Genomic DNA, 23,837 nt, shown 5'->3' on the forward strand with positions numbered 1-23,837 from the left:
ACCCAATTATATATTATTGTCCCAACCTATTAGAAAACAACTATTGGCATTACATTCCTTCCCCATCACATTCATTCCTTGTTAGGATTTAGTCATACATTCATGATATGAAAAGAGGGGAAAATGTGTATATTTTTCTTGAACTAAATGGTAATCTGATTCCTATCAGAGTTATTTCATTGTCGGATAATTAGGCATAAAGATTTTCAGACAGGTTAAGTTGGTTGCATATGAATGGATCGCATATTGATTTGATATGAATTTTATATACTATTTTTCTCCTATTTGTTTTAAGTAAAATGCAGTGAATTGGAATTGTACAGATATATATAATAGATATATATTGATTGTATATCAACTACCAACTCCTTTTCATTCATTTGTAGGAAGGATTGTGATGGGTTAAATGGTCCATCTCCACTGAAATTAGGCCCATGAAGAAAGTGCAGTCAAATCTGGTTCCAGTAGCCCATCCGAAGTCTAAATTCTATGGGGAATTTTTGTAAATTAGTTCTTCTCAAGATCAGTTGTCAATTTAAAGAATTAGGTACGACACAAATATTTGTTCAGTATTCACGCAACATTTTTTTTTAATAAAAAAGTAGATTTGTGAATGGAAATTTAGTTATGTGTTGTCAGATTGAATTTGGTATATCAGACATGAATCAATCGGCTCGGAAACACGTCAAAATTTTTTCCCATAAAGGACCATATCCACGTGACGACCATGGAAATTGGATTCGCATTAATCTCCAAGAGAATAACTACAACAACATACTTTCTATTGTATTTTCAACATTTGTCATCGTCATACATAGATATTATCTCTCGTACTCATGACTTAAATTTGAAAAATGCTCTAATTCTTTTGCAAAATATTCATTTTTTTGGGAAGTGTTGAGGTGCACTACTGACGTTAACGTCATGTCAACGTCCTCATTGATGTCATCATGTTAACTTCACATTAACAAAATTGTTAAAATTAATAATAAAAAAAAAGAGAGAGAGAGAGAGACAATAGACGTACATTGAAATTGGATAACATATCAAACTAAAATCATAATGAGATAAATATTTATAATAAAAACCCTTATTTTCTTTGGATAGCTTATTTGTCTGTTTTAATAAAATTTATATTTACATGTGAACGGACATTAATCTTTTTAAACGGCAAGTGTCTTTATCTGGAGAACAGATGCAATAAATTTAACGTGTAAAAGCAGGTAGAAGTCCTCAAGGTATAAAGTTGACGTTCGTATGGTAATGGTGGCGTAACGTGGATGAATTTGCAACAGGGAAACATATATGGCTGTCCTCGGGACACAACAGACGAGAGCTACGCTAATTAGGAACCGTCTTCTTAATTTCCTAGCCGGTAGAATAGCTGCTCCATCAGGCCACCCGATTCAGGATCCATCATGTATGGGATCCATCGAACTCCCATCCTAGCTGATACATCGATGCACATGTTGCATGTGTGTACAATTTTTTTAAAATTAATTTGATTTACAGGAAGATATCATAATTATAAAAATTATTGAAAGGTAGGCAAATTATTATATTTAAATGAGATCATATTATAATTATAAAAATTGAAATCAAACTTAATTTGAAAGAATAAATTAAAAAACAAAACAAATCACCATGACACTCTTTTGTCTCTATTATAGAGATTCTTAATAATATGGTAGAGATGTGTTGTGGAATTACATTATGTGTGAGATCCGCAACATTTTTTTAATCGAAGTACTGATACGACGCAGAGATGATAACATGTTACCGAAAATTTCTGACATGAAAACAAACATAGATGATGTCTGCACTCCGATCCTGTTGCATTCTACTGGTCATGTTGTAGTTAAAATGCAAGATTAATTATGCATTGATACCTAGCTATGAGTGTGTTTTGATTTTATAAAACACCACTTGTTTTAATAACTTTTTAATATAAAGTTATGCGACATGTACAATAAGTTATAAATATTAAACATAATGCATATGTATGGATAATTATGATGGTGTTTGTATTGTATATTATTTGCACCGACTATCTAAAGCATAATGATTAGTGGGTTTAAGCCCTAATGTGATGCCAACTTTGTGTAACAGCAAAATTAGGCGCTTTTACGCATAAATATTGGGAAAGTTGACATTTTCTAAAAGGATTAATTAAAATAATTTTCATGTCGCGTGAATATTCGAGCATGAAGCATTTTCAATATACATATCAATGCACGTTAGGAAATGATTTTTTTGCTTTGAGAAGATACCTTTTTCCATCCATATTTTATGAATTAAGTAGACCCAACTGTTATAATTTTTCTTTTGAAGTTTTGGTGTGATCATTGTCTGTTAGAAAACTGTGTTATCTTGAAATAAAAAAATCTCTATTAATTCCATATGATGATACTAGTAAAATTCTCATACGAAAAAAAAAAGTTTAAAACTTGAGTTATATCTAACAATATTTAACACAATTTGTAATTTATATGCCATAATTTAGGTGAATTAACACCTAGCTAATTACGTGTTGCTTTGGAGACAGATCTATCATGTCTGTATCTTTAACTTACATAACGTGTGGATTATTTTACCCATTCATTCATTGTAGATCTTATACTATGGTTGCGGTAGGGTTTTTGCTTTAACGTGAGATCGAACATACATTTGAAAAAGTTTAGGGCGGTTAATTGGCTAGATATCTTATACTAATTAAATTTTATAAATTTAGGAAGTTTGAAAAAAGAAATTTCAAATGCGCTGTCAAAAATACCGAAAATAGTTAGAGAAAATGCATGATTTCACGATGGTGGAGCCAGATCCCCTCTGATGTCTCACCATACCAATACCTACACGATTTGCATCACGACGCATGTTTGTTCTCTCTGCAGTTACTATAATTTACATATGTTTATACGTAACTCTCGTAAGTAGATCGTAGTTTTAACATATGATTGATCCGCAGATACACGAGTCCAAATTAATATGATCTTTTTCAAGTTTCTTTGTGACTGTGATGGAGGAATTTGCAGCAAAATTAAACAAATGAATTACATTAAAAGCTATGTAGTGAACATTCCACAAAGTTTCCTCTTAACATCTATATCTATACATGTATCATATGTATGCATGTTCACAAATATTTCATGTTTAATTCAAGCAACACGATGCAGCAGCAGCGTTTATTAAGAATAAAAAGAAATAAGCATACTTTTCATTAGCCTCGCATTGTACAACATTTTTTCTACACTAATGGAATTGCATCAACAAAATCTACATTTCTCGTTAGTGTCATACATCTACGAGCCAAATAAGTTTTAACACTCTTAATATCTTACAGAGACAACCAGCTCCCAGGTCTTCTGAGAGCAGACCATGTCGGTAACCTGGATTTCGCAAACAAACCAGCCATTCATTCACAATCCTCAAAATTCGATGGTTCTTGCGTAGAATATTACTTCATACATATATTGAAAATAATGTTCTTACAAAATAATCTGGTTCTAGTGTATTAGCTTTCGTAAAACCAATTATGAAAAAGAAGTCGTAAACAAAAAGACACTCGTTCTCTTTATATTTTTGGATTTTTTTTTAATGTTAATATCACTTTATCCTTCACTTTTTAATAAATAATACGTTTTTCACCAAACATGCTTTAATGAGACTTAAACTTTAACAGTTAAAAGAATGTATAAGAAATTTTGAAAAATAAAACATAATTTTGGTACATATGAACTCAATAAAATTATAGAAAGAAATAGTATATATATAAAATAAATCGTAATGTAGACTTTTAATTTTTGAGTAATTTTAGGCATCATGACAGAAGTAAATACTGTGTGAATATTTTTCAAAAAAAAAAATGGCAATAATTTTGACCTTGCTTTAGAAATATATCTTTTTAAATCTTTCTTGAAATAAACATGGCCCCTGCCAAGAATCATTTAGACTTATATGCCCAACACCAAACACCCAAGCGGACCCTCTCCATTCACATGGAATTCACCCTCCATATGTCTAATTCCAGGTAGTATACTGCCAAATTTAAACGATGTTTGAACATGTTACTCTGTAATAATGTCGCATAAATTATTAAATTTATTTATTATTTTATTTTTAAAAAGATAACGTGTCTCTCACAATTCATGTAAGCAATATTAACGCTTTTGGCTTAAATCTTCACTCTAACATTAAATGAATAGTAATTTAGAACATAAAAATATCTCAAATATATCATAATGTAGAAACATAAGCAGATTATGTAAATATTAATATATTATATATACAGATAGGATATGATATGAAACAATAGTTTCTTGAAAGAAAAAAATTTTGAATTGGACGTCTAAACCAAGGCACCTCATTTGACAATATTTAACAAATAAGACACACCAAGACGATGCCTTCATTTTTTTATATATAAATAAAATCTGTAGAATATTACATAATTAAAAAATAATAATAGACTTTGTATCTAATTATGAAAATCCCGAAACGCGTCTTGACTCTATGAACAAAAGTAATCCATATGGGCGGACGAGTTTGTCCCTCTCCTGTCCCCTAAATCTTGGATCCCTTGTCTCATAATTGCTGCCAATACTGCAGACAACTTAATCTTGCTTTGTCTCAAATTCATGCACTAAAACGCCAATATTAACTCCAAATTCATGCACTAAATCAACTCGCATTTTTTCGTTACCAACGATCTTCTCCGAGAAACACATACTACACATCTTGAAAATAAAAGGGTTTGGTTTGGTTTGGTTTGGTTTGGTTTAGTTCAGTTCCAGATATTGTTTGCTAGCAGGAAGATGGAAAGTGATCTGAATTTCAAGGCAACTGAGCTGAGATTGGGATTACCAGGCAGGGATGAATGTGAAGAAATGATGAAAACTCCAAAGAAAAACAAGCGCTCATTTCCTGAATCGAATAGCGGATCAGAGATAGCTTCTTCTGTACCAGATATCCCACCGGCACCCAAGTAAGAGACTCATAATTGCCTCTCATCTTTTAGCGGTGGGATCATAACTTAGTAACTGATTTGTTTGGTCGGTGATTACTTATTGATTCCAGGACACAGATTGTTGGGTGGCCGCCAGTGAGGTCTTGCCGGAAAAGTAATGTCCAGATGAAGAAACATTCTCAATCTGAACCAGGGATTTACGTGAAAGTTAGCATGGATGGTGCCCCTTACCTTAGAAAGATTGATCTCAAAGTTTACGAGGGATATTCACAACTTCTCCAGGCTTTGGAAAACATGTTCAAACTCTCCATAGGTAAGGGATATATGCATGTTTTCATTTCTCTTCTTTCCAGTTAGTATTGATTTTTGGGATTGCTCTAAACACATGGTGTGTGGTGTAATTGGTTGATTAGGGAAATGTTCAGAGAGGGAAGGGTACAAAGGATCGGAATATTCAACTGCATATGAAGATAAAGATGGCGATTTGATGCTTGTTGGAGATGTTCCATGGGAGTGAGTTCCCAATGCCCTATCTAAATCTCTCCTATATATCTTTACACATACATATAAAAATTGAAATTATGATAGAAAATAACTATAGTTTTGTATACAACTTCTTTCGACATGCAAAATTCAACCACCCTTAATTTTAAAAGATACCATATATAGCGCCTTTGATATAATTGTTCACGCACATTTTCTTATGCATAACGTATTATTTTGCAGTATGTTCAAGTCATCATGCAAGAAACTGAGGATCGTGAAAGGATCGGAAGCCAAGGGATTGGGATTTGGTGTATGAGAACACGCTCTTTTTCTTGGATTAATTATGGGTTTTAAAACGTGCCAAAACAGAAGAAAAACGAGGCCCTCTCTCATGATTACGACAAGTCACAAAAGTTCCCTAAGAACTCTAGCTAGATTATAAAGTTCCTTTGTATTCAACAATTTTCTTCAACCTCAATTGGCAGGAGGTTTAATCGAAAGAAGAGATACATAGATATTACAGTTCCTTTTATACCTTTAATGTTTTTCTTTTCAAAGGTGCTTTTGAGATCTTTTGATTTTAAATGTTTTTCTTGTAATAAATCCATGCGCAAGCAATTGTACAAAGATGCATATATGCATCCTTAGTATTTGGATTTCACACTACAAGAAATTTATTAATCAACCACCACTAAAACCGTTGTCAAAAAACTTTTTAAGCAATAAAACCGTTGTCTTTTGGTGGTCAAAGACAACGGTTTTCAGGGTCAATGACAATGGTTCTATAAAACCGTTGTCTTTAAGCGTTTATGACAACGGTTCATAGAACCGTTGTCTATTAGCGTGTTTTTTTGGATAATCGACGACGATTTTAGAAAACCGTCGCTAAATTTAGACGGTTCTTTATCCATCGCTACTTTATCCGTCGCTAAATTTAGTTAGCGACGGTTTAAAGTAAAATCGTCGCATTTTTTAACTTAGCGATGGTTTTAGCACAACCGTCGCTATACCAAACCGTCGCAAAATTTAAACTTTGAAAATACCGTCATAATTAGCGACGGTTTTACCAATAACTGTCGCAAACTTTCAATAAATACTCGTATTTTCGATCCATTTTCTTCCACCCACTTCACAACACTTAAAATTTTTCTCTCTTGCACAATTTTATCACTTCACAACACTTAAAATTTTTATCTCTTATACGATTTTAGTTTCGATTTAGGGTAAATTTTTTCGCTTTAATTTTTTGTATATTTTTAAGAGTTAATTAAGATCAGTAATATTGTTAACATAGTAAGATTGTAAGTTTTTTTAGATTTATTAAATTAGTAAAAATAATTTTTTTATTTTACCTAAAATATTAGCGACGAAAATCACGAAAAAACCGTCGCTAAAATTAGCGACAGATTGTAAGTTTTTTTAGATTTATTAAATTATTAAAAGTAATTTATTTTTATTTTACCTAAAATATTAGTGACAGAAATCATGAAAAAACCGTCGCTAAAATTAGCGACGGACTTTATGGCAAACTGTCGCTAATTTTAGCGATGGTTTAATATTTGCGACGGTTTTGCATAAATATGTCGCTAATTTTATTTGCGACGGTTTTTAAAAAATCGTCGCTAATTGTAGCTACAACAACAGTGAGCGAACCCTTTAACAACAGGAGTTTTAACAACAGTTTTAAAAAGGCTATGAAAACGATTTAAGGCATTTTTTTGTAGTGTCGGTCATGTTTTCTTCGTTCAAGAACGTGTGTTTGCTGATCTTGAATGTGCATTTTTTGGGAAGTGAATACAAAAGAATCGAGATTATTATTTGTATTTCATTATTGAATTATTATTTATATGTTTATCTAGGTGCAACATTATTTGACACCACATGTGATGAATCATTTTTTATATTATTGAAGCATCTCTAATGGTCTCACAGTTCTCACGATACTAAATATATTTGAATCAAATACTAGTACAGCATAAATAGTGATGATAATTTCCTCCGAACTCGTTCGAGGATTCGAGGATTCGATACTTGATCCAAATGGAGGAGGGTTCGGAGGAATTTTTTGGACCCTGATACCCCATAAGCCCCCTAGGCCCAGATTACATTTGGAGGCCCAGACCACATTTGGGTGGGAAGCCCATCAGGGCTCAGGTATTTTCCTATAAATATCAGGTTTGAACGTACGGTTGATTCATTCACTATATTATTTTCAGCAGCACACTTAGCTGCTCCCCCTTATATCCTCAGTATCTGACTTGAGCGTCGGAGAGGGTATGTCGGGACACCCTCCCGGCCCTCTTCTAACGGTCTTATTCGTGATTTCAGGCTCAGGACAAATTCAAAACCTGCGTCTGGACTAGTGACACTCGCTGGAATCGGACCCTAAATTCTCCGTAAGTATTAGACCCCGTTATATAATAAATAATCAGATATGTGAATTTTCTGGTTCAGGGATGAAGTCAGGTTTGCAATTATAATATGATATTTATTTATGGTATGGATTTTCCATCATCCGTGGGTATGAAGATGTGATGAAAATTAATATCCGACGAGAATGATGATGGATATAATAACTGTTGATGGAGACGGAGAGTATGAAATCATATCTGAATCCGACTCATTATCATCCCTAAACATAAATGCTTCATGCTTTCCATCTAGATCTTCTAATGAACAATTTTCACATATAAGATTTGATTATATAGAAAACGGATGCATGAGCACATTTGACATTTAATTTATTTTAAAGTACACCCTTTGGAATATAACATGTTCAGCGGGAAGAATGAATATAATGGAAAAACAACCAAAATATTCTTTACAAAACCTTCATTTTTATTAAGTTCGTAAACTATACATTTCCCATACAACTACTATATTCCACCAACAAAGAATACGAAAAATGGAGAGGAACAATGAAACCGAAAATAATAATAGTAGTAAAGCTGAGAACCATGCATGAGCAACGAGATTCTAGAATACCACTGGTTGTTCTCCTTCAAGCTCTGATATCACGATCAACGAGTCACTCAAGTCGAGAATTAGGGGCTCGGACTTCGGAATTGGGTTAATGACCTGCAGTATTCAAAACATAGCATTGATCCACCTTTAATCATTCCAATAAATATAACCAAAGAAAGGCAGGCAACCTACCTTCTTGTTTTGTTTGACAAAACCGATAGCGCGCAACTTCTCTTTGTAGATATGCTCTTTCTGATAGCTCGTTAAATGTGGGATTTTCACCTTCTATTTTGTAGAGTCTTATATCCTGTCCGAAAGTCGTGAACAATACCATGAAGCTACATACTGCATTGTTCGACACTTGATAGATAGATTCATGTTTCAGAAAACCAGCCAAAGTTCTCTCAAGTTTTAATATGAATGCTTTTTAAACCTTGACGTAAATCTCATCTCCCTCTGCGTTAAGAATGTCCTTCCAAACCTCGTTCAATTCACTATTCTTTGCCACTGCCAAAAGAAAGATGAGAGATATTAAAAAATCAGCTTGGTGCGTTAGAATTTATTTATTTATTTTTTTGGTTTCGAAGATGGAGAGAAGAATTTCTAAACCTTGAGCGACAACAAGGCTCATTACTTCCTCTGCCGAAATATATGTGAGGGTTGGTCTGATCCTTGCAATCTATGAAGCAATGAGATTAAAAAGACTCAGCATTACTAGTCCTCAATATTGTTCTTCAAATTTATAATCATTACGCAACCTGAACTTGAAGAAGAGGAAACCACCAATGATGACAAATGAGAAGCATGCCGCGAGGAGCACAATAAAAAACCTGCACGAATCCAAATTAAGTACTTGTATGAACCAATCAACACAACTACATAAGGTCAAATCAAGAATACTTGCAAGAAAGCACAGGTAAAGAAACAAGTTCGACATGTTTTCCTTTACATACAAAAGCGTGTGTAACATAAACACACCTGTAAATCAATTTTATCGGATTGAACCTAAAACTGAAGTACTGTAAATGTTATCAAATTCATATGGTAACGGGCACAAATTTCACACTCCCGTCTCGTATAACAAAACCATATGTACAATACATCCTTACAGGGCTTCATTTAACTAACGAATGTTTGCGATTGACATAATTTCAACTGACATGCAAACCAATTAACAAATCTTACAATAAGTCTTCTTGGAAATTCAAGTTGTTAAAGGACATGTTTGTGTTTTAGGACAAACAGCCACTCATTAACCATCAATACTTTCAAGAAATAAAAAACTAAAGTGGTATCTGACTCGTAATTCGTCAAAATTAAATCATGAATGCACATAAAATGCTTTACTTCAACTGTAAACTAACAACTGAACATAAAACGCTTTACTTCAACTGTAAACTAACAACTGAACATAACATGAAGGTGGTGTTTGCTGTACTTACGTGGCAACATTTCTATCTAATTGAATGTTGAATAAATAAATTAATCGAGCGAGACTCCATTTGAGATCTTGAAATGAAGGCAACGAAACATCCAATTGAAGCGGTGTTGGTTTACTAAAGGAGTTAGACATGCAAGCGAAGGGCAAACTTGAAGCTGCAAACACTTGAATTTCACAACAGAGTGATCCCTGAATAACTTTCATCACCGAAACATTGCTATATAAATGCATCAATCTGATCAAGAAACATGAGAGTGATGCCGCCAGGAGTTTAGATCTAACATACTGCAAGGGTTACCACACCAATGGATCTCTAGTCACATTCTATATCCAAAGACAGACAAGAAGTTACAGAAATCGCAAAGATTCTCTGCTCAGGATCCGATATACAAACAAAATCAACTCAAATTGAGCTTACTTGCATTTTTCTTTGCATGCAATCTCATTAGAAAACTCATTTTGGACCATTTAACACAACTTGAGTTCTATCAGCACAAACCTGAGGACCATTCTTCAAATCCTTTTTCGGGAGTCTGTCACTCTCTCTGACTACTTCAGATATTATCTTCTGTTGCTCTGGGAATAGATCATGGCAAAACTGAGTAGCACATAAAGGATCAACATTAACACAAAACACTTGTCGGCTTTTCTGATGCCCCTCTGATTACAGGAAATTTACATGAAAAATCCCTAGTAAAACAAGCAGTGCAGATAATTGACAAAAGTTAAAAGATGAAGAAACTTGAACTAAATGATAAGCACACATGGATTAAAGCGTACCTCTATTGTTTATTGAGAAATACTGTACAAGTAAAGGTGAGATTGCCATGCATCTGCATGAATGCAGACTTGACTTCCTGAAATAACTATGCTGCTAGCTTTAAAAAGATATCTCTGGACAACTACTTTTAGAATGATTGTGAGTATAAACTAACATATTAAATCAACTATAAGCCATGGATATAAGCTTGAATAACTTTACGAAACAATGTATGGGCTTTTCTAATCATGTTAATCATTTTTATGAAAATAAAGACGAGTGCAGCTCGCTGTGCTAAGCCTCAATCGGACCAAAGATGTAATGTCATCAATCTCTACGGAAACAGATCATACACAAGCTCATAGCATGAATAATACACCAGTCTTAATCCATAATATGCAGAACCATAAAACTTGATAAGGGGGTGAATTAGTGAATAAATTAAACACATCAAAATTTGAAAAGTAGGGGACTCTGAGGGGATAAACTATTATTTTTCATACAAAATCTGAAGTGTTCATGTTTTTTCAGCTGAATGACACTAGCCATTCAGAATTCAAATTCCATGAATCAGTTTTCTGCAATTACAAGTTTTGACCCAAAATACACGAGCTCGTCCCATTCGACTAAAATTGTAGGTCCACTGGAGACTCCTTTGCAGCTGTGACATTCATAAGCAGCTTTGACACAATGACAGTTGATATAGTTCCCGTGCTCCAAAAAACCATAACAAATCATTAACTACATTGCCGTAATGCAATCTAACAAAGACAGAAGACAAAAACTCTTTCCCACGCATTTACACACCAAGAAAGAATAGCATCAAACAAGGCATGTATATCGTATGGGCTGATATACTATTGACTCGATGAGTTTTTGGTTCAGAGATTTATACATACATATTGTATGTAACTTCGCGCGCGCGCGCGCGCACAATAGAGCCTCCCCTCTGTTAAAACACGAAGAAAGATTAAAACTTGAATAACAGGTCACCTCTTTAAAGAAGAATTCTGACTCAATCTGGGATTTCTTGTCGGAATCCATGGCCGGAAGCTGTTTAATGGCATCATCCTTTTCAATTTGAAACTTTCTTTTCAGGCAATATAAAAACATAGATTTAAATTTATAAGGATGGCACGAGTAGAAAAGTAAATTCTTGAGAAACTTTTCAGTCCACTAAATGCATGTTGGTAGATATGAAGCTCCTTTATTTCTCTTCTGGTAAAAAACGTGTAACCAACCCTGAAAGTTATTGTTATTGTTGTATTATAAATATGGAAAAATGGACTGCCTGTTGAATCATCCATTTTTTAGGTTAACAAACACGTTCTCTATGTCGCCTTCCCTAACCTAGAGATCCAACGGGAATCGATGATGAAGAAGAAGAAATAGATAGCATTTTGCCAAAAGTTGCATGTAAAAGTCCCAAAGAAGCAAGAAATCGATTTCATTCTTCTTCTTTTTAAGCCATTGCTTTTTGTTAGACACACTACTACTCCTATTATTATCGTAAATGTTTGTTTGTCTGAGGTCTAAATCGATTCATAAAAGAATTTAGAATTGTAGTATGTCGTATATCATTCAGCATTTAATTTTATGCATCATATGCATTGATGGATTATATAAACAACTGTTCTCTATAAGATAAAAAGTCATTATGGTCTGGCAAGTTCAATCACTGACAATTTCCAATTCGTGAAACGAGACATGTCTCTAATCCAACTCAACTCGTAAAAAAATACATTTTTTATGTCAAAAAATTTTTTTTTTCCTAGGTACGAGTTGGATTGACCGGTGAGACAATCTCACAAGAAAATTACTCATAAAATTTTTAACAAAATAAAACCATTGACAATTACATTAGTTAGAAATTGATATAAATTGTCAGTTACTAATATCAAGAAACATAAAATTACAAGTTGGAATCCAACGAGTTCATGTATTCCTTTTGCTTTGATGGATGGTACAACGTAATATTAGTTAGAATTTATGGAGGAAAGCAAAGCGATCTTTTTTTGGTTCCATCCAATTTTCCAGAAACTAACTTGATGTTATGTCATCTCCAATAGCGTCAGGAAACCAATTCAATCCGGCGCAATTCTTCACGTTAGATTGAAGTGGTGCAGAACTGTAGCGGTAAACATTTTTTTAAAATTACTTTAATAATATCAAATAAGTAATCTAAAAAAGGGTTAGTAGATTACAAATAAATTATTAATTTTAGGATGAAAGATTCTCTTTCGTGGGTTGGTCTTCTTTTTATAGGCATCAAGCATGAATATTGAACAATAGAGTTTTTATTAAAATTTCATTTGTTTTAGTCAATGATATACATCATAATAATGTAATCCTAATAACACTTTTTATATGATTAATCACTCCATATAAAGTATATAATAATTTTATTTCCTTTAAATTTAAATACAAAAAATTATCTTTCGAGTTCTTAGAAAAACTCTGAACAAGAAATCTAAATATAATAAAAGCTTGTTCGATATATAAAAATATTATTATTGTATTAATTCAAGGGAAAAGTTTTCACCTAGAAAGATTTAAAAAAGATATTTTCCTAAAAATAGTACTGGATATGAAAAGGAACGTGAAATAACAATAATAAATTTATTTGATTCATGCAGAAAAATGAGATCATCAAGCAAAGTTAATTATTTTCATAGAAATTCTTCACATAATTAATTTCTTTTGAAAATATTAATCTCTTTGTTTATCCAGAAAATTCAAAAAGATGTTTCAGGACTTCAAAACTATATAACTTAGACAAGTCTAAAAAAACTTTGCTAATTAAATATGGAATCTCTAACCAAATTATTTCAATCAAAAAGTCATAATCCTAAATGTCTCAGCTCAATATTTCAGTTGAATAAATATTTCTTCACAACCAACAAATGAAGCTGATACATAAAACTTCTCATATTATGTTGTTTATGAAAGGAAAGTAACATTAATATATAACCACTGGACTCGAGTGGTTGAAATAATTAAAAATTAACAAATTCTTTTTAAAAAAGTTTTAAAACCCTTCTTGGAGCTTTAAAATCAGTCAATCACTATCTTGGCCAAAATTAATTTATCGATTATCCAGTTAAGAAAGAAATAAATACAAACAGAGTCGTGATAAATAAATAGCCACTAAAAACAGTTTTCCGAAAAATAGTTTTTATAAAATTTCTATAAAATATTCGAAACTGAGAATCAATTTTGTAATTATTGTGAGACAATATTCAAAAATTTCAAAAACTAAATGATTTGAAATTATTAATGTATGATAAAAAAATCAAGGAATTGACAAAAAAATTATAAGAAACAAAAACAGATCTTAAAGTCAACCTTATTCATTTGGACCTTCTTAAAAAGATCCAAGATTTTAGAATAGACAAACTCAGTCTATTATACAGACTTAGTCTATTTAATTCTAGTAAAAAATTGAGCTCAATAGGACTTTTTTCGGATAACTTACATACTTAAGCATATTACCAACCTATATAACTATTTTTTTTTTTCAAAAACCAAATAAAAACTTTACCAAAAATTCCAAAAAATCTAATAAATTTTTTTCTTAAAACCCGAAGGCATGAGAATTTTTTTAAAAAGGAATCAATTAATATATCAAACATAAAATCAATTGTCAAGAAGAAATTCTAGACATAGACAACAGTTCTGCATTATTTCTAATCAAATATAATTTTCAGCCTTCAAATATTTCTACACTCAGATAAATAATAATATAGAAGAAATAAACTTCAAGATTAGTTTCAGAAATCATTATTACAGATGAAATTGACATAAACAGTTTCAATAGTGTTGCCCCCAAAATTGCAATCCAAAATTTCTTTGATTCCGGTATTCAGAACAGAATTGGAATCAGCCGTTCTTAGAATTTGGATCAAGTCCATTTACAAATTAAGAAAACTAGATCGGAGCCCTAAATTTTTCATCCAACCATTTGTAGTGAGACAATCAAAAACAAATAAAAAAACCAAATATTACAGGCATTATCCTTTCAGCACAAATTTATTGAGAAAAAGAAGGAATAATACAAATTATATTTTATGAATCAAATATACGAAATCTACATGATGGCATATCTTCATGCGCAAATCAGATGCTCCTAAAGTTTTTTTTTATTCTTATATAAGAATATGCAATAATTTTTTGGAATAGTTAGAATAATAACATTAACCTCGAAGATTATATTGGCGAAGAAAGAATGCATAACTTAGACACGTAATAAATATTTTTATAAAAACAACAATGAATTATAAATTGTAAATTATGTATGTATATTGTAAATTCGTGTATTGAAAAAAAATTATTATGCCGAAATGAAGTAACTATGACAACGACAAATCACTATTCAAGATTCCAAAAATACCCTTAAAATACTTAAAAAAGGAAAACCAACCCACAAAAGACAAAAGAGAAGCAAGTTTTCTTCATTGAAATTTTTCATTCAACTCTTTAGATTCTCTCTTTAACTATTTTTTTTTCCTTTCTCCACTAACCCACTAACACTCATAATGTTCCACTTTAACCACTTCCAAACGTTATGTTCTTGATGAAGTTAATCTTTTGAGGATTCATATTCAAATTCTTATTTTGATTCCAAATTGTGTTTTATTTATGTTTTCAAAAATTTGTTTATATATACATACATATATATTATATACCCAATTAAACCGTCTATATATCCTTAAAAATATTTAGTTATGTTTTTTTGCAAAGATATACAAAGAAACATTGAATGCAATCAGAAACTAAAAAAACCTTAAATATTTAAAGATAATTTACTCCACAATTTAAATTCCGGCTGAAAAACTCTACAATTATAATTAATTATATATATATATTATAAATATAATTGACTAAACCACCTATACGATTCATTTATTTATTTCTACATTTTTCTTATATTAATTGATTATTATAATTATTTTATATGAATATCTCTTTTGGTGTCCAATTACCCAACAACATTATTAGATGATGCGATAGCCATTTTTACCTCACACTAAATTATTACATTACATATCCAATTACGTACCAGCAATATCAGGACTTTGCACAAGAGTCGACCATCCAAAAGCAAAACGCAACTCCCCCACTCCCCACCAACCCCCCTAAAGAAAAGCAGGAACCATATTATGATACCTTTTGAAATTTATCAACTCCATTACAGAGCACTTCCGACCCCTTTTTCGAAACTTCAACATCGCCATCATATCGAGCATGAGAATGCAATAACATACAGAAAGGTTATAGAAGACTTTTGGGAAGGCGTAGTGGGACAAAAGTGCAGCCAAATCAAAATTGTGCCTCCGGCTTTGATAAGCAAATAGACAAGGAAAGAGATGTACATATATATTTGAATAAAGTGGGAGTGAGTTCTGATGGGAGTTATTGTAGGCAAGTGCAATGACTTGTAGGTTTACGAGGGGGCGGATGGCTCGGGTTTGAAAAGGGTGGAGTCATCAGATTGATTAGCGGGATAGATAAGGGCTGCAAGTGATATAGGCATGATACAAAGTGATTTCGATTGAAGGAATTGCATTGCAACTCCCATGTCTTCCTCCATGAGTTTAGCAACCTCGTTTTCAGTCTCCTCGTTCGACCACTTCTCCCACACGTACTGGTTAGATCCTATTTCACTGGTCTCACCCTGAAAGTTACAAAAAGAAAACTAAACTCTGTAAAATGACCCGTGCAAGCATGCTCATGTGACCAGTTGAAGTATTTTTAGTTACCTCCATGGATTGTAGCGGAATGTCGGTAACAAGTTGTGCTACTGCACCAGCCCCACCTAGCCTACTCATGCTTAAAACCTGTTGGAATTTTAAAATCAATAAACAGCCTTTTCCTATTTGGATCTCAAGAGGACTTGATGAGTGTAATTCATGGAATGTCACGGGAACAGGTCACGTCGGAGAATATTACAAACACAGAGAATCGTCTTGCACCGTATTATTGGAATAAAAGAGCTACTTTAAATCCTTCAAGTATTCTTAGCAAAATCCAAATAATATATATACCACAGGGTCGCCAAATTAAGAACATGTCATGCTTTGAAAATCAAATGATTCATTGAACATTTGAATTTAATTCCACTATACAATGCTAAAGCCTCGAATATAATCAACTCCATCAGTAAAAACCAAATGAAATGCTATTACATGGACATAAGCCAAGACCAGGTGAAAGGAGAAATTCCAGGAGTTAGCAGGCTGCTTTTCGAGCATACAAGAAAATTAACAGAAATACCAATCAACCATTAGATCTGAGTTTGCAGCTGGCTTGCAATGAAATTAAACCTACTAGAATGTCAAGAGACACGCTAACATCTCAAGCATGATCCAAGGACGCCAAGAAAACAAAAAAGCAGACAAAGAAACTTAACCTAGAAGGATAAAGGTATTATAATCTAAGAATTCCAGATTTCCAGTGCAATGGCACAAACATACAATAGAAAGTAATACTTGCGAACAAAAGAAATGATTAACCACTGACAAAATGGGAAATCTGGTTCAGAAAAACATGAAAATTTTCTTACCTTGACTTGAAGCCTCAAAAACTTCACATAGTCAAGTATCTCATCAAGCATGGCGGCCCTATCTGTCTGATAAACGAAAATAGAGAAAGTAACACAAAACAATGCAATGATTGAAATTTTTTAATCCCTTGGTATTTCAACTTAGCATTAACATATATCTCAATATTGAAAATAAGGCAAAATGGTTTAATTCGAGGAGATAAAGGACTTGTATCAAATGAAGTTTATGCACCTTGTTGCAGCTGGGAACAAGTTCTTGCAATGCCTTGATACGTTCTGATATCCTTTCTCTACGCAGCTGTATCAAAAAATATATACTTTACTGTAATAAATTAGCATGAATTTAAAGAAACATTCATTTCTTCATCAGGATAACATACTTTATAGCTCGTTTATATAAACATACCCGCTCTGCGATACTGTGAGGATCAGTTGCTTGCCCTCTTCGTGCGCGAACTCTTGGTCTAATTCCAGGTGCATGTGGAACAGAGACTGCAGTGCTTGGAGCCAATTGACCTTGAAAAGCCTGAGATATCATGATTTTAACAAATAAAGCCTCTGTTTTCGAAAAGCAAATACAAAGAGCCAACAGGAGAAACAGTTACCAACACTGATGAAATATAATACTTCTGTTCAATGATTCAATGCCTATGGGTAATTCACTCACGCTCAAAATTGCTATTTCCTGTGAACATAGAGGAATTTATAGTGATTTCTGTTCATCTACATTCTAGATTCCTTCTTTTCCTTCCCGTGACAAAACTGCAGAATTCTTGAGAAGCAACTCATGATCCAATAATCTGGTTCTTACACTAAAGAGCAGAGCTCCTCAGGTTCAACTAATATTTTACCATCCAGAGAACTTTCACTTTGGTTAACGCCAAAGTTTCCTTCCAGCAACAATTAACTTCTCGTTTATTGATAACATTATAAGTTTGTTAGCATAGACTTGATTACAAATGACAATCTCCAAAAAAGATAAATTAATCCAATGCCTACACCACAGATAGATGAAATAACATTCAAGGAAGAGTTAACTGCTTTGTCAATTGACCATTTCTCAAATTGCAACAGCCATAAAGACATATCTTAGTCTGACCCAAATCTCAGTAAACCAATTACACAAGTGATCACGAGACTGATGAAACCAACTTAGCACCAGCTTCAAACCATTTCCTGTCATAGTGTATGGAGATATAAGAAACTACTCACTCAGTAGAACCACATCATGGAATGCACTGAAATAGCCTAATTTTGTTTGCACTTGGTAAAAAATTAAGAATTTGAACTTCGTCATATGATCAAATTACTAAAATATCCGTATTGAGTCCTGCCATTGAAATAGCCTGGTTTAAGTTCCACTTGGTAAAATAAAGAATTTGCACCTCCATCATATGCATCAACATACAAAACTAACTTATACCGATTCCTGCTATTTCCAGACAAAAACTACCACCGTACTTAGTATTTTAAAAATAAAAAAATACTTAATTAGAAAAGTCACGCCTACATCAGTTAGCTGCAACAAAGGGCACATGCAAAGGCAAATAATTAACAATATACTTATCAAAGAAATATCTGTATATTTACCGTACGACCTGCTGAACATGAGGCACAGGGTGGCGGATTGCATGGCCCTGTAAATGGTCAAAAGCTGGATATAGACTTCCAATGTTATTATTAACTGCTTCCCTTTCCTGCAAGAACAGAATTCACAGCACCCCGTTACTGTTTTACAGACAATCAAACACCAAGAGAGGACCAGGGGGCGACGAGACCAACTTTACATAATACGTTGTTTTCGAAATATAAATTCTCCACAAAGTAAACCGGCTCCCTCGCGAGGACCAGGGATGACGAAACCAACTTTACATAATATGTTATTTTCGAAATGTAAATTCTCCGAAAAGTAGGCAAACCGCTCCCTCGCAAGCCCCATACCATAGATTAAGTTCACTCCGTCCCAAGCACATCACACCCAGTTCACACATGACACAGTCTTGGTTACACGAGTTCTCATAAATTGAGACTCATATCAACGACAATTTAACCATAAAAGGGGGCGAATGCTAAACGCTAAAGCTTACAGGCTTAACAGTAAAACCTCCACTGTTACTAACCGCTTCACGACCGTTGTCTAGGCTAAGCCCCAACGGAAACAACGTGTGATGGTGCCCACCAGAGCCTGCAGCAGCTGACCCAAGCTGAGATACACTGTGATTCAAAGATGCATTTTCAGACGAGTTGCCAGAGCCGGCCCCTGCCAATCCGGTATATGAAGGGATCGAGAGTATTTGCTCGAGGAAGTCATCTGCGGCGTACCCATCCGGTGGATTCGTCGTCATGCTGGAGATCTCAGGACGTTTACCGGAACTTTGGGGCTAGGGTTTGGGTGGTGAAAGGTCGGAACTTTTTGCAAAAGTGGCAATGACTTGTGCTTTCATATGCTTTATGTGGGACGCATGCTTTTTCGAAAAAGTGGGATTTTCGCAGAGAAAGAGTGGTGGGCCAAAAGTGTGATAAAGCAACTCTTCAGAGGCACCACAATAATAGTTAAGGTTGTGTTGCAAATATCATTTAGCACAATCAATAATTTTTTTAAAATTTTTGCATTTTAAAGTTTTAAAAATGTGTGTGCTTGACTTTTGAAAAAAAAAATTGACTGTAATATAATTTTCCAAAACATTACATTATTACTTATATGAAATTAATAATCTTTTAAAAAATTTATATTTTTAATAAAAATCAAGCATAAAAAAGCTTATTATGCAAATAGGCATATGTGCGTGAGTTTTGGAGTCATAAACTTTTGAAGAATTTGATTGTAATAAAGTTAGTCCAAACATATAGTTTATTTTCAAATTTCATTTTAACAAAATGTGTCTCTCATCTACCACAATAAAACATAGTAATTGCGTATACGATACAAAAGTGTTGGACATTTCAATCTACCTAGCCATCACTTGCCTAGGAGAAAACCCATCCTCTGATATATCAAACACCAAATCATCACTCTTAGACAAAGCATACACAATTTCCACCATACCAGGCCTTCTCGCTGGATCTCTATTCAGGCAAGCAACCGCAACGACCAAGGCACCCATCACGCTCTCCATCGAGCACGACTCGTCCACGAGCCCATCCTCCATCCATCCTCTCAACCTCATCAACTTCCTCTCCTCTTTTCCATCCAAAATCCCATTAACGCTAGCCCACAAAACCCTCCCTTCATCATCAATAGCCTCCCTACCCGAGATAAGCTCGAGAAGCACGACCCCATATGAAAAAACATCCATTTTGGTCGACACCACTCCATCGGTTAGATACTCTGGGGCTATATAGCCTTGTGTACCAACAATGTGCATTGTGATAGCGTTGCATCCTGATTTTGCTAGACCAAAGTTGGCGATTTTCGCTCGCATATTCGAGTCCAAGAGAATGTTGCTACTCTTGATGTCCTTGTGCACAACTTTCGGCCTAGTGTGCTCGTGGATGTACTGGAGACCATTTGCTACATCAATGGCGATTCTTAGCCTTGTTTTCCAACTTAACTTATCCTTCTTTCTTTGATGGAGCCATGAGTAAAGGGACCCATTTTCTACATATTCATAAACTAGGTAGCAATTAGCTTCCTCCGGTTCTATGCAAAACCCTTCAAGCTTGACCAAGTTCCCATGGTTCACCTGCAAAACACAAAGGCATCGCAATGTTCAGGGATTAATGAGATAATTATGAGCCCAACAAATTATTAGCTTCTACTGGCAACAAAGTGTCAAAATGAAAATTTTGCTTTCGTATTTGATTACTTTTTGTAATAATAGTAATAAAAAAAATTAACTTAAAAAAATCTATACAAAAATAATTACCAAGTGGAATCATTCGCGGATGATGACAGAGGGACTGCCAATAATCTGCGGTCAACAGCTTGGTGCTAGAATTTTTTAAATCCAAACCCCACCAAAAATAATATATAATTTCAATTAAGATATATATATTAACATTTAAAATAGAGGTGACACCACTAATTTTATGTCCTTTTCTGACACTACATTAATCCAAATCGATTAGCATTTTTAATTAGTTAGGATTAGGATTTTGCAGACAGATTAATGCACGCCACTCTACCAAATTAAACATTAATTTCTTGATTGATTTCATTCACATATAATATCCAATCCACATATGTTCTGAAAATTGTCATCATAATAGGAAATTATTGATTTTGAATGATTATAATATCGATGCTTCAAGTTCAGTTATGCATTTATTACAGAGAATTTATTTTAAAATTTAATTCGTTTCATATTGTCTTTAAATATACTAACGAACATTCTTTATCTACATATAAGCACTTTAGAAGTGCTTTGAACTAAATTAAGCAAGTTTGCATTGGAACGAATTTTAACATTATACAAATAACCAAAAAAAAAAAACTTTTAATATGATTCATTGAAAAATATACATTTCTTTGATTTACTTATATTTCATCAAAAAATATTAATCATTTTGAATTTATATATTTATATTATATTTGTATGCTTTACTCTTTTACTTAAAAAAAGTTTTTGGTTCATTTGTGATTATTTTTTTATAATTTCATATTAAATTGTAATGGATTAGTTTATGTTTAATTGAGTTAATTAGAAAATATATAGGAGTTTTAGTTAATTAATTAATATATAAAAATATATCCACTATAATAATATTAATTATTAATCTATGGACTAATAGTATTTTTTATTGATTCGAATTTAGGAAAATGCTTGAACTTTCAGTGTGACCTATGCAGTTTATCTGGGCCCAATATTTTTCGAATCCGAAATTCAAATTCCAAGCGACAATACACGATAAATTCATGAACCTAAAACTTATGTCATTTGGACCCACTAGTTAATAGTTCAAGCTTACGCGTAAGCGTACAAAAATGAATCAAATACCATTCTATTTTATTTTTTTTATAAAAAATATAAGGAATATTATATTGAAATAAAAATTAAATAATAATTTTATTACAACATAAATCTAAACAATCATCAACCCTTATCTTTGTTAAAAGTTAATTAAAATATACATTTTCTAAAAAGTGATAATTTAAATATATTAATTTTTATGGTAGTAACCTTCAACTTTCCCGACCCTACTATATTAAGCTATTAACCATTTATCAAAATGAATAATTTGATTTATTTTTTAAAAAATTATTATTATTATTATTTTAGTATAAAAACGCAGTAAAAAGAAAGTACCTTCTGTAAAATCTTGAGTTCGTCGTAGGCATTCCACTTCATCTTCTTGATAGCATACACTTCTCCATCGATACTTCCTTTGTAAACAGACCCTTGAATCATCCATTTCTCGTCAAAACCATCTGTTGCCTCCCTCAATTCATCAATCCCAAAAACTCTGTATTTATCCAAACACCCTGATACATCAGCCATCAAATTCACCTCAGCTTCCACCTTCTTCAATCCCATCCCTGATCTCCCACCCACCCCCAACTTCTCTTCATCGCCATAGGACTTTCCACCATTCTTTTTAATCATCCTTCTTTCGCGATACCATCCCCCCAAAACCAACACCAGGCTGACTGCACACACACCTAATCCTACTCCTAGTCCTATGATAGCACCTTTCTTCTCAGTCTCACCTACGACAAGAGGAGGGGGCACAGGTTGTGTCAGATTCGGAAGCCGTGAAACGGGCACGAAAACGGTGTCGAAAGTTTGGATGTTGTTGCCGTTGACATCGGTAATAGACTGCGTTGTTGCCCCAAATCTTGAGGCGATTGAGCTTACGTTATCAGAGGGTTGGAAGACGTAGCTGACAAGATAATTTACTCCGTTTTGGACCTGGGTTACATTTGGGCACTTGCAGAAGATTGGAAAAGTTATGACATCACCGATGTTGAGACGAGTCGGTTCGAAGGTGGGATTGACAACTTCGACGGATTGGTAGGTTGTCAGGTTCTGGAAAAACTGTGTGGAAACTATGTAGAAAGTGTTGCCGCTCTTGATGGTGTAGGGTAGGGCTGCGTAAGAGATGGTGATGGAGCTGTTGACTGTGTTGCAGGAACATGTAATGGGAACGAAGAGGGATTGATCTGGAATTAGAGGGGAGGCCGGGGATGAAATGTTGCTGGGATTTGATATCATGAGGCGGCTGACTGAGAAGAGATCGCCTATTGAGGCTAAATCGAGGAAATCTGGAGCTGCGGGTCTGTAGAAGACGTAGGTTTGGCAGGGATATGCGGATTGGTTTGCTGTGCAGGTGTATCCTATGGTACTGGGTTGAGCTTGGACATGGATGTTGCAGAGGAGGAGGAAGAAGAAGAAGAGTGTGGCTATTACGTGGGTTGATTTGGTTGTCATTGTTCTCTGATTCTTGAGGAGGGGTTTTCTGAATTTGATAGCTGTCTATATAATATATTTTCTGGTAAAATAACCAATTCGATTGATTTCAGATTAATTAAAATTTATCAAAATTCTCCAAATTATTGAATTTTCTTCTCATATACAGTTTGACAACCAGTAACGTACACGTGGAATTATTCTCCTATTAATACTTTTTTCGGACAAATATTGCATGCTTTTGTTTAGTATTCAAATTTATCCGATTTACATAAAAAAAATTAATAACATAAAAAATTAATAGTTCTGAATTC

At 33.5% G+C, this 23,837-nt stretch overlaps 3 protein-coding genes and 1 pseudogene across 5 annotated transcripts; 1 reads left to right on the forward strand and 3 right to left on the reverse strand.

The window, feature by feature from the left end:
- The first annotated feature begins 4,545 nt into the window (after positions 1–4,545).
- On the forward strand, positions 4,546–6,103 carry LOC142526747 (auxin-induced protein 22D-like). 2 transcript variants are annotated; one of them, XM_075631318.1, is made up of 4 exons: positions 4,546–4,981; positions 5,074–5,276; positions 5,389–5,476; positions 5,690–6,103. In XM_075631318.1, exons 1-4 carry the CDS (start codon positions 4,812–4,814, stop codon positions 5,763–5,765), a joined length of 537 nt encoding a protein of 178 aa, XP_075487433.1. In that variant the 5' UTR covers positions 4,546–4,811; the 3' UTR covers positions 5,766–6,103. The 2 variants fall into 2 exon arrangements, with proteins under 2 accessions (XP_075487433.1, XP_075487432.1); XM_075631317.1 differs by having other exon boundaries at positions 4,549–4,981; positions 5,377–5,476.
- Positions 6,104–8,246: 2,143 nt separating this feature from the next.
- Positions 8,247–15,449, reverse strand: LOC142527825 (putative ion channel POLLUX; annotated as a pseudogene).
- Positions 15,450–15,592: 143 nt separating this feature from the next.
- Positions 15,593–19,700, reverse strand: LOC142527824 (transcription factor UNE12-like). Of its 2 annotated transcripts, none has more exons than XM_075632783.1 (7): positions 19,264–19,700; positions 18,775–18,873; positions 17,583–17,702; positions 17,409–17,474; positions 17,177–17,242; positions 16,374–16,451; positions 15,593–16,288 (listed from the first exon to the last, which is right to left on the reverse strand). In XM_075632783.1, exons 1-7 carry the CDS (start codon positions 19,519–19,521, stop codon positions 16,058–16,060), a joined length of 918 nt encoding a protein of 305 aa, XP_075488898.1. In that variant the 5' UTR covers positions 19,522–19,700; the 3' UTR covers positions 15,593–16,057. The 2 variants fall into 2 exon arrangements, with proteins under 2 accessions (XP_075488898.1, XP_075488899.1); XM_075632784.1 differs by having other exon boundaries at positions 19,297–19,693.
- A 309-nt stretch (positions 19,701–20,009) lies between these two features.
- LOC142527823 (serine/threonine receptor-like kinase NFP) lies at positions 20,010–23,598 on the reverse strand. The gene is made up of 2 exons (XM_075632782.1): positions 22,423–23,598; positions 20,010–20,859 (listed from the first exon to the last, which is right to left on the reverse strand). The coding sequence occupies exons 1-2, from the start codon at positions 23,542–23,544 to the stop codon at positions 20,125–20,127; spliced, it is 1,857 nt and encodes a 618-aa protein (XP_075488897.1). The 5' UTR covers positions 23,545–23,598; the 3' UTR covers positions 20,010–20,124.
- Positions 23,599–23,837: the final 239 nt, after the last annotated feature.

This window comes from Primulina tabacum, chromosome 15, assembly GCF_025594145.1.
Source record: "Primulina tabacum isolate GXHZ01 chromosome 15, ASM2559414v2, whole genome shotgun sequence".
Taxonomy (NCBI): domain Eukaryota; kingdom Viridiplantae; phylum Streptophyta; class Magnoliopsida; order Lamiales; family Gesneriaceae; genus Primulina; species Primulina tabacum.

What these genes read in the sequence shown, in the direction of transcription:
- LOC142526747 (XM_075631317.1), top strand. Translation starts at nt 4,812, where the DNA reads ATGGAAAGTGATCTGAATTTCAAGGCAACTGAGCTGAGATTGGGATTA. An exon ending in GATATCCCACCGGCACCCAA is followed by an intron (nt 4,982 to 5,073) that starts GTAAGAGACTCA and finishes TATTGATTCCAG; the next exon opens with GACACAGATTGTTGGGTGGC. An exon ending in CATGTTCAAACTCTCCATAG is followed by an intron (nt 5,277 to 5,376) that starts GTAAGGGATATA and finishes TTGGTTGATTAG; the next exon opens with GGAAATGTTCAGAGAGGGAA.
- LOC142527823 (XM_075632782.1), bottom strand. Translation starts at nt 23,544, where the DNA reads ATGACAACCAAATCAACCCACGTAATAGCCACACTCTTCTTCTTCTTC. An exon ending in AACTCAAGATTTTACAGAAG is followed by an intron (nt 20,860 to 22,422) that starts GTACTTTCTTTT and finishes TGTGTTTTGCAG; the next exon opens with GTGAACCATGGGAACTTGGT.
- LOC142527824 (XM_075632783.1), bottom strand. Translation starts at nt 19,521, where the DNA reads ATGACGACGAATCCACCGGATGGGTACGCCGCAGATGACTTCCTCGAG. An exon ending in GAGGTTTTACTGTTAAGCCT is followed by an intron (nt 18,874 to 19,263) that starts GTAAGCTTTAGC and finishes CTGTTCTTGCAG; the next exon opens with GAAAGGGAAGCAGTTAATAA. An exon ending in TTCCGCTACAATCCATGGAG is followed by an intron (nt 16,289 to 16,373) that starts GTAACTAAAAAT and finishes TGTAACTTTCAG; the next exon opens with GGTGAGACCAGTGAAATAGG.